The 13,254-nt window shown below is 52.1% G+C and overlaps 2 protein-coding genes across 2 annotated transcripts; one reads left to right on the top strand and one right to left on the bottom strand.

Annotated features, from left to right (window-relative positions):
• On the top strand, nucleotides 1-2,622 carry N0V96_005068 (uncharacterized protein; the record flags this gene model as incomplete). Its single annotated transcript, XM_053191232.2, has 1 exon — nucleotides 1-2,622. The coding sequence occupies one exon, from the start codon at nucleotides 1-3 to the stop codon at nucleotides 2,620-2,622; it is 2,622 nt and encodes an 873-aa protein (XP_053051215.1).
• A 38-nt stretch (nucleotides 2,623-2,660) lies between these two features.
• On the bottom strand, nucleotides 2,661-3,870 carry URA1 (dihydroorotate dehydrogenase; the record flags this gene model as incomplete). The annotated part of the gene is made up of 3 exons (XM_065757293.1): nucleotides 2,661-2,668; nucleotides 2,903-3,547; nucleotides 3,603-3,870. The coding sequence occupies 3 exons, from the start codon at nucleotides 3,868-3,870 to the stop codon at nucleotides 2,661-2,663; spliced, it is 921 nt and encodes a 306-aa protein (XP_065614062.1).
• Between the last annotated feature and the right edge of the window lie 9,384 nt (nucleotides 3,871-13,254).

Raw genomic sequence — 13,254 nt, forward strand, 5'->3', positions numbered from 1 at the left:
ATGGCGACCAAGACCAGTATTCTGATCTTTTACCTCCGCCTTTCCAAAAACACGAAAAAGGTGCTTCGGTTTGCCTCATGGGTGACTCTGGGCATCGTAAACCTAGCAGGGGCTGTATTAACCCTCATCAACATCTTCCAATGTCGGCCGGTTCAGGCAGCATGGGAAATATGGCGGGATACTTCACAATGTATTCCGCTGTTGACGGAATTTATCTGCTCTGCTCCCATCAACATCGTTACCGATTTAGCCATCCTAGCCTTGCCGATCCCAGTTCTCACGGGTATGCGATTGCCACCGAGGCAAAAGATTATTCTCGTACTCACCTTCACTATCGGTATCTTCGTCACTATTGTGGACGTCGTCCGAATTTACTACCTACAACAAGCCGTCAGCTCGGTTCCCACCGGCGGCGTGTCTAGCGATCCGAGTTCTCACTTTGGTGGCACACCCGACTTTGCTTGGAATTCGTCCTTGTCATTTATGTGGTCTGCCGTGGAGGTTAACGTAGGAATGGCTTGCGCGTGCATCCCTACCCTCAAGCCATTGATTATTAAGATCCTGCCCGCCATGATCATAGACCCGGATGGAACGAGGTCGAGCACGCAGACCGAAAAAGACGCCCTGGACAGCCCTAGAAATCGCACCGGCAGCGACGGCCTTGTATCACCGACAAGTCCGAACTATCGTGGCTCAGTCAACATCCAAGAGCCCCCCGCAACGCATCGCGCCAGCCGAGATATGAGCGCAGCGGCAAACGCGGATGTGAACGACATGACAGCACTCGAGTTCTTGACAACACCAGATATGACGTTGGCCGAATATGAGGCCACCGGGGCGGGCAGGATTGGCGGCGTCGCCAACCGAGCCTCTATCGCAACGAGCAGAGAAAACACGATTTACTTTGGCTTTGTCAACATGAAACGCCCCAAGAGCATGGTCAAGTGTGACGCTCAAGAATCACTCCGATACTGCTTGGTGGTCACAATCCTATTCGTGATGTGGGGTATTTCCTACGGTCTGCTCAACACCCTCAATAACGTCATCTCTGGCGTGTCAGGCATGACCGTTGCACAAACTCTAGGCCTCACAACCGCCTATTTTGGCGGTGGTTACTTCTTTGGTCCCTTGTTGGTGGGAGAATGGATTTTAAGGCGAGACGAACATCATCGAAGAAACCGCAAGAACAACAAACGCGACGCGGAAAGTGTTGGTGGCTTCAAGGTCACTTTCATCGTTGGGCTATGCTTCTACGGTGTGGGAACCATCATTTTCTGGCCATCAGCTGTCACCAAGTCCTGGGGCGGTTTCCTACTCAGCAACTTCGTGGTTGGCTTTGGCTTGTCTGTCCTCGAGACAGGCGCCAACGCTTTCTTGATTCTCTGCGGGCCGCCAGAGTACGGAGAAACACGACTACTTCTCGCCCAAGGCGTACAAGGTGTAGGCTCCGTTCTGAGCGGCCTAATGGCCCAAAGAGTTTTCTTCACAAAGATCACCAACCAGGGTGGCTCAGACTCCGTGACGCTGCTGAACGTACAATGGACGTATCTGGCCATCACACTGCTTTGCGTCGCCCTCGGCCTGTTCTTCTACTACATGCCGCTCCCAGAGTTAAATGACAACGAGTTGCAAGAATCGGCAGACCGGCTTCCAGTCAATCCTCAGAAGCGTAGCATCGGCGGCTTGCAGTTGCGCACATGGAGTTTGATGCTGGCCGTCCTTGGTCAGTGGACGTATGTCGCTTGCCAAGAAAGCAACAACATTTTCTTCCGCGCACTCACTATAGCCATCCTCCCGAATCAGGAAGATGGTGGTGTTGCGGCTACGAATGCCGATACAAACCCAGGCGAGAACAGTGACAAACCTCCAGGGCTTACGATAGGTGTTACTGATTATCATCTTATTGCGCACAGTGTCTTCGCCATTTCGCGATTCATTGTTGCCTACCTCACATATCTCTCGGTGCGCAACCCGCGCATGCCAAAACCGAGAACGTGGCTGGCCATCAGCGTCGGTCTCTCCATCTTGTTCGCCCTCCTCACTGTCGTCTTGCAGCCATCGGATCCGAACCTCCTCATGATCGTCGTCATCCTCTTCTACTTCGCCGAGGGACCTGTCTGGCCCCTGATCTTCGCCATCGGCCTTCGCGGTCAAGGCAGGCGTACTAAGCGTGCTGCCGCCTTCATCACTATGGGCGGCTCCGGCGCAGCGTTCTTCCCATACATTGTCTACGCCGTCATCAATAGCGGCGTGTCAGTGCAACTTTCGTTCGTCATCATCGTCGCCCTGTTCGTTCTCACAGGCTTCTACCCCATATGGCTTGTCTTTGTGCGGGACGCCCAGACGATGACAGACCCTGCCCACTCCTACATATCCCCCGAGGAGCGTGTCTCCGGGCAGGACGAGATCGACATCAATAGCCAAATTAGGAGGCGTAGGCGAACGCTTTCCACGATTGCAGCCAAGGGCAAGCGAGGCAGCATTTTCAGCAAGATTTCTCCCTTTGGGAGGACCAACGATGAGAGCACTACGCCACCAGTAGTAGAGCATTCTGAAGAAAAGAATGGCTCCAGCAAAGGATCTGAGGGGAGCAACGATACCCATCAATCTCAGACAGTATGAGCGAGCGATATGTTTTGATTATTTGTGCGACAACAGGCCTACGAGCCTTTTATATTAATTGCTATATACCCAATGATAATGACGTTCAATGAATAAAAGTTATGATTAACATTCCACGCACTCAACTGTATGAACTTTGCCCATCATTCCGTGAACGTCACGATATCACAGGATGCCGCCCACGGCCGCACTCAATGGTTCCCAAGCCCAGAAGCTATCTTTTCAAAGACTTCTATTCCTTCTCTTCCTAATGCCGTCCCGACGGCAACAGCATACGCACCAACACTCTTCATCCGCCTGAACCCATCAGCGTCCGAGACGCCACCGACGCCAATGACCTTGATGTGCAACAACTCTGGCTCTCGCGCGACTAACTCTGCAATGGTCTTTACGTTCCCCAGAGCCAGCGGATGCAAAGGCGCCCCCGCCATCCCACCGAATCCAGACCCCGGAAGTCGCGAGTCGCCGGCTTCGAGCAAGAGACACGAGCCGAGCGTGTTGACGGCGGTGATGAAGCTGATCTTGCAGGGCACCTTGAGCATGGCCTTTGGGGTGACGACGGTGGAGTCCTCGCGCAGCGCGGCGATGAGCTCGGCGTAGTGCGCCAAGTGGGTGTAGGGCGGCGTCTTAAGGCCGATGGGAATGAGGGGGTCCCGGGGTAGAGCCGCGAGGTAGGCGAGTAGCTGGGCCCGGTCCGAGGCTGGCGGGGCGGCGGTGGCGATGTTGGGGCACGAGAGATTTATTTCCATTGCGAGCGGGTGGGTTGTTGTGGAGGAGAAGGAGGCGATGAGGGCGTAGCATTGTGCAATCTCTGAGGGGGAGCCTGTGACGGATATGATGATGAGTTTGCGGTGGTGACCATGGTGGCCGTGGTTGCCGTGGTCACCTTTGATGGGAGGAGTTTCTGGAAGTTGGCTGATGAAGTCTAGATAGGTTTGAAGGGGTAACGGGGAGTAGCCCAGGTTGTTCAGGGACGCGACGTCCGCGGGGCCGAGTTGGGAACAGGGGCGCTTCCGGGGTGGACGAGTTTGGCGCCGCGGAGGGGTTCGTGGTGGTGGGGTCGAAGAAGACGTATTGGTGGCTTGCGTCGTCGTGGGCGAAGCCTGCGAGGAGGGAGGTTCGTGTCGTGAGGGCGCCTGTGTGGGGGCATGCGTGGAGTCGTTGAAGGTCGTCGAGGGTTGTGCACCATGGGTTTGCTGAGTTTAGGAGCGGCGGGGAGATTTTGAGTTCTGGGGAGGGGGCTTGCATTTTGGATGGCTGTGTCTTGAGCGGCTGTAGATGACTGAGGTGTGAGAGAGAGTTGATGAGAGGTATGAGTCCCTGTTATTGGTGAGATTGGAGGAGGTTTAGTGGTTTAGGTGGGAGAAGTTATGAGACATATGCTGGGTTGATGTGAGTATGAGTGAGAGTGAGAGGAGAACGTCGTGATGATCAGATATGCGCGCCGCGGAGGGGTGTCGGGCGCGGGGCGGGGTTGTGATAAGATAAGATTTCCGGGCAAGTCCGAGGACGCGGCGGGGTGAGGGTGGGGCGGCGCGGCCGGGTCGTCCGACTTCAGTTGCTCGGACCCCGCTCGATGTCTTGTGGGGGATCGTCAAAGACGTTCGTGATGGGATGTAGGACGTAGTTTTTTCGTTTACCAAGTTTCTTTGAATATGTATTTGTGAAGGGGGAAGAGGGTAGTGGTTAGCAATCAGGGCTGGGAGAGCCATCCTCGATGAATGAGAAGGGTCAATGATGGGTAGGTAGATATAGGTTGCGGCTCAGAGAACTGCTTGTTTTAATGAGCATGTCAGAATCTCGATTTCGCTGATCTATGTCACCGTAGATGAGGCTGTAAGATGAACTTACATTATTCATGGGGATCTGGACGTGGTCTGGAAAGAGATTGTGCTATGGAGTGATTTCACTCGACGCGATGATATCCGAAATACATGGCCGCATAGTTAGTCGCCTCGATACATGAACGTGCGTTACGAATTTTTCGAAACGGCCTGAGGAGATATTGGTGTCATGTACGCGGTCACCGCGACAGGCAACAGCGTGAATAGCCCCGTTTGGTCGTTCACGAGCTCCGTTTGCGCTGTACACGGCATTAGAAACAGATGTACCTTGGCCGTACCAGGTGAATCCGGATGGCTGCTGTTTACATTCTTCTTTCGTTTTCGAGTCAACTGATCTGTCTCGAGTTTCGTGCTGCTACTACATCTTAAAAGAAAACTGCCAAAGATTTAGTTCCGCGCAAACTCTTGAGGAAAAGCAGTTTACAAGCAGTGTCTGAGCCGCATAACTTACCTGCTGACATTATTTCTAAGGGATATCCTCAAGGAACTCTGTTTCGGAGATCTACTTGTAATGTCAATATGTTGGGGACCCACTCCCTGCGAACAACCTCGCCAAGGTGGTATGCCCAGCACCTCTTTGGTTTTACTGTCAAGATCAATAGCCATAGGTGGGTCCTCTTTCAACTGGAACATGTTCAGTTCGTGGAACACACTAGCTAATGTCTCGGCCATTGTTCCAGAGGGATCTCTCAAGCAATAACCATCAACAAGTAGAGTGCTCGAGTACTATACTCGGCGGCATGGAACATCTCCACCGCCCCCCTCCAAACTCCTGAGTAGCCGACGGAAATTCAAACTTATATAAGAGATTACGGGCATTCCAGACATGGTCTTTTTCTATTTGGTACGGTTATCTCCCTTGTTCCAATTGAGTTATGTCACGGAGTAGATACGTCTCAGAAGGCCACTTCGGAAAGTGTAATGACGCTATCTGTTAGGGTTCTCCAGTATCCTAGCGATTATGCCTTTCGGTTCAATGGGTTCTTTGGTTATGTCTTCCGCAGCCTTCGAGTATTCCACTGAGATGAACCTGCGAGTGGAAACGGATGGAGGAACAAGGCCTGTGGAGTTCGATGATATATCAATCTTCAAACACAGAATGGTGCAAAGATACTGGTCGTTCCTTAAAAGAATATGCTGAAGTGTGTCAGTCACCTCTCTGGTTACGCCGCCATATATGGCGTGGTGTTCAAAAGGTTGACTCTGAGGCATTCTTCCGCAATTTAGACTGACTTAAGTCAGTAGGGCAATGACATTTGTTAAAATCGGCCATGATGCGGACACATCAAGGAAGCCGCCGGATGTGTGACAACTTCCAAATTTCGGAGCGGGAACAAGGCTACCACGCTGGGTAGTCAAGTGACCACCCATCATATGTATTCGTTATAGTCCAAGCAATCGAGCGATGTCTTCTCGGACTTAGCTTTTGTCACCAGCTCAACATGCTTCCCGGATCGATCAGATGACTGTAACTCCTCGAGGTACTCAAATGGACACTTGTATTAACAGCTACCGTGACGGACATTAAGACGGCGGCTAATCCGGAAAATGTATCTCTATCAGGTCACGGGACCAGTAGAGGCTGATGCTGGGAGAGCCCTGAAAACTCACTGGCAGCACACTTACCGTACTTCTACGATGATCGTACACCCGTGCAGGGTTGCCGGCAGATTGTACGGAATGGATTTTGCTGATCCAATGCGGGAACGGGTGTTATCGGGATCGATATGTGTGCGACGCATCTCCTGTTTATAAAACAGGATCATCCAGCCTGAGCTGGATTTGGAACAACCATGTACGACCTCGAATATTTGCCTCCAGCTTCAAATCGCTTGGCAACTTTAGAGACTTGAAGTCGAGAACACTGAAGCTGTGCGAACTACGTGATAGGAAAAATACAGAAATACAAGCATACTGCTGAATCTTAGAGTGAGATGGAAAGCAATGTGGTCAGGACTTCAGAGTACCGTGATTCTTCTTACCGACTGTGGTAGAAACGCACTTTGCAGCGTGAGAGCCAGAGGGCATGGAAAAGGCTGTAACGACATCCTGGATGTCTGCAGATGTATTGATTTGTATGACAAGGGCGGACACCCCGCTCTATATCGTCTTCTCTACAAACTCGAAGGGCTTTGAAGAGGTCGGCGGCGCATAGCTCGAACCGTAAACAGCGAAAAGTTGAGTAACGACCCAACTCTAGAGCATCGAAAGGCACATCACGAATCTTCTACATACAGGCGCTTAATCGGCGTCTTCCCTCTCTACATGTTTCTGGTACTTTCCGGTAGTAATACTACTCTCGAACAGGAAGGCGTAGGGGGAAATTCTCTTCCTCAAAATCGCCGTGATCTTCATCGACGTGGCTGGTCGTTCGCCTTGTCAAGACCTCTGAAATCAACCAGTCGTAACTTGCCCTCGACGTATAACCAGTGGGCCCCGATCCTCCCCAGTTCCCCCAGATTGTGTATGGTTTGAGGTTCTTGCTGACATCCTTACTACTTATTTACACGTCTTTAAATGCTGCGTATCAAGACATCTCAGCCGATGATATCCGGGAAACCGACGCTCGAAAAGACAGCCATGGCAATTCCTTCCTGTGCGAACTCAACACTCTGCCGTCGCGAGGAGACAATACACATATGAACGAAGCTCCCGTAGGAGGGGCACGGGAGGAGAACTGAAATTTGGGCATGTTGAATGTTTACTATGATGAAGCAGCGTCTATTGATCTGCCACTGACCTGGAACGCTTGTTCTTTCATCGCCATGACAGGCAAGCAAGATAAGAAGAGCTCGACAGCGTCAATGGCTCGAATTGCTTCCTTTACTCAAAATACTCTTCTATATTCTCCACTAGGCATTCTACAACTGTTCTGTCCCTACCGTTCCTGCAGCCTCCTCTCGCTCTTATTTCGGAATGCGCATGGGCCTCTTGTGAATCGATTAATCTTACTAGCATCTGTGGAAGCTCCTGTGACTTGGTCACCTCTCTTCGTGTCATTGAAACCTTCGATCACGCTGGTGTCCCCGCCAGCGGGCTCTACCAGCCGTAACTCTGTGGCAATCATCTGTGAATCTTTGACAACAGACACGGCCTAGCTGATCCCCAGTCTCCTGAGTAGGATCCACCGAGTTCAAAACAATTACGATAGCCTCACGGCCGTCCGCGATACATTGGGTAGTCGAGACCCATCTGCCATAAAGCGCGTGACAGTCTCCCTCTTCACATGGCACCTGCCGGCAGTGTCCCAGACCACGGTAACCAGACGAAGCTCTAGCATGCTCCTCTTAGCTTCCTCTTCTCAGCTAGGTTGGCATCCTTGGGAAGGGAGATTACACCTATGCGCAGAGAACCCACTCCCACGGCACTCGAGGATTCCCATGATCCCGCATCTCAGCATAGCCTTCCCAAGCTTCCACAAGCTTTCCCAAGAGTAGCAGATAGCCTGAAGAACGACGGGGAAAAGCAAGCCGCCCCGTCGACAGAAAACTCTCACAAACAAGCTTACTCCAAGACATGGGACCGGCTAAACCGCCAACCCTCACTAACAGGTCGCCGTCCATTCCCAACAAGGTTCAAACGGGATGGGACACCCGCGACGGAGGTCCCAGCCAGCCCTCCAAAGTGCGGAAGAAGAAGAAGAAGCAGCACACACACACACCTCTGACGGCAGACAACCAGATAGCTCTTGAACCAACCGGTAGTTGAGAAGAAACTACGAAAAGACACGCCCCCGACTATAGCAAAAACCTACACAGTGGTGAAATCATCTCACCAAGCCGTGACAAGCCAAAAGCTTGTTCTGTTTTCTAAACTATTTTACTCTACCACCCACACACTTTTTCTAAAAAGTCCAGACCAGGCACAGCCACTCATTGGCGTGATTCATTCGAGATAGAGTTACGGGCGTAAGAAGGCACAAGAGCCGAACGTCGCCCATATCCCGGTGGCCTGGGAACAAAGAAATTTTCTTCTTCTCGCGCGTAAAAAAAAAAAAGCTATCAGTTTTTTTCGGGCCATTATAGAGTGCAACTTTAATTTTTCGCTGGTTCAGCCGGAGCTACCTATTCTTCTTGATCAGCCACCCCGCGACGACGACGACCATGGCCGACCCATGGACAGGGGAATTACAACTAAAAAAGAAGGATAACCTTCATCCGTGACCACCTCCCCAGTGGTCTATTCGGTAGTCAGCAGTGCCCGAGCTTTCTTCGTCTCAAATAACTAAGCTCTGTTTGGTGACTATTTGAAAACTTTTTTGAGCATGGCCGTAAGGCTAGCAAAGTCTTTGTGTAACCACAGCCTCGAACCTACCACAGTATTAGCGGCGCCAGAGCCGGGGTGGGATCTCCCGCCGTCGGTGAACTGACTAGAGCAATGAGCATTATTAACTATACGGACGAGAGAGAGAGGATGAACGGGCACACGGCGGATGAGGCTTTCCCCGACACAGGCAAGCGCCAGTCCAATGCCCTCCTGCGACAAGTGTCAATGCGGCGGTGAGAAAAGGACATCGTGCAACGATCTTGCAGATCGGACAGCGATGGTGGATTGGCCGACAGAAGCGTGACCGTCGTGGTCCTTTACCTCACCGAAACCACTTTGCAAGAAAATGTGCCGGGCTGGCATCTGATCCAAACGAGGATGGTATGATATCATCGCTTCACTTTCGCCATCTAGAGCCGAATTCGAGCCTCGAGATACCACACGGCATCCTTATTGCTCGACTGTAACATGATAGCCTTCGACCAGTATCGGGTCTTGGATAAGAGCACCTATGACGCAAGAGTTGTTCTTCGGCAATAAGCATTAAGATAGAAGCTCCAGGCTGTGCTCGAGTCATGCCACAAAACGGATAGAGAACGGGTTCTTGGTTGGAAGTGGGTTGCCCGACGGTCCTGGAGGAGTTCTCCGTAGACGAACAAGGCCAATGACAAAAGTATACAAGTATCGTCACGACTAATCGCAGAAACGACCTGTTTATTTGCGCTTGCAGAGCTTCCGGATGACTCGACTAGGTATTGGGTTTGCTTGGGTGTCTTTCCGTACACTTCAGATTCAAGCTCTGTTTACGGATATGCATGGTTGTACGAGTTGATCGGGTAGGTAGTTCTGGCCGGGATTTGTCGGTGTTTGAATTCAAGAGTGTAATCTGGTAATGACGTGCAACCAGGTAGCACGGAGAGTTAGTCGCCGGTGGGGTCACTGGGGTGAAGATGCATCCGCGAAAGTTATTTCCGGAAGGCCCCTGACTGTCGGTGGCAGGGAGCCAGGGACTGTTGGTAATGAGACGTGGGGACTTCTGAATAGAGCAGCAAAACCTTTGCTCAAACTTCGACACATCCGCGAGTGTCTACTGCACAGTAAAGTAGGTATTCAACTTCCACCCGGTTGATTTGGTTTTAAGTTGTGCCACCGGGCGGGTTGAGCATTGACCAGTGGGAACGATCCCCCACCCCGAGCGGATTTGGTGATCTTGTCTGGGGATAGGCCCGCCAATGAGAAAGTGGACAAGACTAGGTCAGAATGGAGACGCTGATCTTCGTCTCGAAGGTGATTGCCGTTTGGCGTGCTGCAGAGCTCAACCCATTGGTAGGTAAGGCCAGGAAGAGAAGCGCCTCCAAACGGTTGAGGCTTTCCACCATCTCCCAGCAGTGAGTCGTAACTGGAATTCTCGGGCGTTCCAGAACCCTTGCTTCTTGCCCGATTCTGCTTCTCAGGAGTCAGACCAGGTTGCCTGCGTGATGGGATTTTTCTTTGCTTGTAAGTGAGTGTGGATGCTGGGCTGAATGGATAAGGTGTCGAGTCAAATCCTATAGTGCGTAGCAATTGGTATGCTTAATGATCAAAAGAGGCGCGATATGTCCAAGGTTTTCTTAGTCCCAGAAAACTGGGTTGACGTGCTCTGACAGTTTCGTCAACCGTATCCACGCAAATGTCTGAAGCTGTCCATTGGCCGGTGCCTTGACCCCAAACGTGTTCCATTAGGCAAGGGAGTCGGGAGGCATCAGCTTTCTTGGTCCTCAGCTGGGTTGCATCATGGACTGAAAGCCCTACAAAGGTTCATGTTACCGTGAGCGGTAACTTGAGACGAACAAGGCCATCCCGGGGGTGCTTCGGGGCGGTATGCTTTCGTGGTCCTAGCCTCGTGGGAATCAGTTTCTGAAGGGCTGGTGTAGTAGGATCGCTCGGTGTATTTGATGTTCAGTTTCTTCTTGTCCGAAGTGAGAGTTCATTGCGTCTTTGCGATGCGAGCTATAGCCTTCGTAGCCTAAGAGGGTGATACCGTCCGAAGATAGGCTGTTTGACCGAGCCGTGGATGCAAATGTTTGCTGGCGGAGCATTGTGCAGCAACCGGGCCCGCCTCATCTGAACAATGGCGTGTTTCTCGCATCTGGAGCGGCCAGTGTGGCGTCGAGAGCATCCGTGGCCACCTGGCAAGGGAAGCTACATGATTATCGAACTGCACCCTCTATTAAGGTATTGGTTTAACTGATCCGTCTCAATATCAGGCGGGATGCTAGGCGTAGTTCTACGACCTGCGTCTCGCAGTCTTGCAGATGGCTAGCACCCTCGCTCGCAGCCCAATATTTGGCACGTTGTCTCAGACGTGTGAGGACGTGGAGAAAGACCGGATTCGTCGTATAGCTATCCGTAATTGTACAATGTAAAGCACATCGTTCGCGAGGGCAGAGACAGATGGCACATGGACGGGTATCGGCTGCAGAGGGTGCAAGACAAGTGGTTGTTCTAGCGATTCTCGAAGGCAGCTGTGCGTCGTTGTGACATGAATAGCGGTCTAGCTAAGGCAAGCTGGTCTCAGAGTCCATGCGACCGTGCGGTCTTGCGCCCGGCTGGCCGCTTGGTCTCACACTAATCAGACGATGCTGGGATTCTCGACGAAGGGTTGAGACTGTAGGTACGACACGGGCGAGCCGCAAGTGAGCGAAGCACACTTATTGCGCCGTGCTCGTGTACGTGTATCGCTATTCGTAGCCAGTGAAGGGAGGGAACCTGAAGATTCGGACGGATTGTCTCGACTCCATGCCGACCGAAAGGAAGATACTTCTTGACGCGAATATCCGTACTTTCGTCTTGTACGGATTGGTGAAGGTTGTGCCAGTCTAGGCTGGTTGAACGTGTGTAAGAGGAGAGAGCCTCATCCTTGATGACGGAGGACCTTAGACGTAAGGTACTGGGCACAGTGTGTCGGGATGATGAGTCGTGAAGGTACTTTGACACACCCAGCCTTCCTTCCGCTGATTTGCTGCATTGTCTCCGTTCCGTCTGTTTTGGGCTTTCCACGGTACGTAGCTAGCCAGGTGGAGCGGAACAGTGGAACCCCGGGAGCATGGGTATCTGTGCACGGTGCAGGCGCTAGGAAGATGACAGATGAGCCAATCAGGAAACTCTGACATGACCCACCTGATCAGGGTGGATACCTATCGCTCTCCCTTGAATGGCTGGCAAGACCCCAAAGCGCAGTATCGGGCAGGCGCGACGAGTGCCTCTTAAACACGACGACCGTTTGAAGCTACCTTACCTTTGCACTTTGGTGAAGCCATTGATAGTCCGGCGAGATTTTTCGCATCACCTGCTGTGCTACTTCTTTTGTGCCCACCTATCATAGACGAGCTACGTGTGGGAGTACCAAGTCATGAATGAAGCGTAAGTGTCCATAAATGATTCGGGTGGTCCACGGTAGTTACGTTACACCCAACTGTGGTGTATTCACGAATGCCTTTTTCATACGACGAATAGGTGGGCACGGCAGATGTATAGTAGGTAGACGCTCACGACGCTGTATTCGTAGATGTCCCGTACTTCGTACACTACGCTGCGAGACAGGAGGGACGTTTGCCCGCGCAATGGTTCGAGTCCCCACATTCCCGAAAATGAGGACGCGACACTGCAACTGTGACTACACGTCCAGGTGGTTGACGGTTGTCCTTGGATCCCGACTCCCGACCAGCGACAAGCCTTGGTGGGTGGAAAGGGGACAGGGACCTGGATGGGAGTGGAAACTTCCATTGAAAGAGATGTGGCCAGTGCGGTCGAGTGGGCTCGCTTAGCATTGGACCAGGGATCTGGGCCACAAGTTCCCCTGTCTTGCCTTCTTGATCCGGGCTAGATCCGAGTACGTACTTGCTGCCTTCCGTCGGGGACGGCAACCAGGACGGACAAGGCTTTCCCCTCCTCTCCTACCTCTACCTAGGTACCTACGGATAGTACCTTAACTTCCACTCTCTAGGTATGGAGTGCTGTGTAGTCACTGGTATCACCATCTCCTATTGTGCCATCTCATTGAATACATGAATGTCTACAATATGCATACAGTAGTTGCCTCTGTCTGAGCGTTGCATGAGATGGAAGCAGGCACGGCGGGCGGGTTCTTTCCAAAGCCCGGGGTAACGATGCTCAGGTCTTAGGTCTTTAGTCATCAAGGGACAGACAGGCAATCGGCGCTCGTTCCTTCCTTGGCCCGTCATCCAATCTCCCCCAAAGGGCACCAAAGCTGCCATCGTGCGTTTTGACTCAGCCGTCAGACCCAGATTACTGGGTGTCGTCCGTCGGTACTGCACCGTTTTCCCACGGTTTTGGGCCTTTGGCGCGCCTCCGACCCAGCATCTGCACGCTTTTTCAATCCTTCCAGGCCCCCCCCCCCTCATTTTCTTTTTTCAAACCGCGTCCACGTTACCGGGTGCTTTGTACGAATACTAATACTCAATAGTATATCCGTTCGAAACCCTTCGACTCGCAAACTACATACCATCCCGTCGCTGGAATC

Source organism: Colletotrichum fioriniae (assembly GCF_027942845.1).
Source record: "Colletotrichum fioriniae strain IMI 355084 chromosome Unknown scaffold_5, whole genome shotgun sequence".
NCBI lineage: Eukaryota > Fungi > Ascomycota > Sordariomycetes > Glomerellales > Glomerellaceae > Colletotrichum > Colletotrichum fioriniae.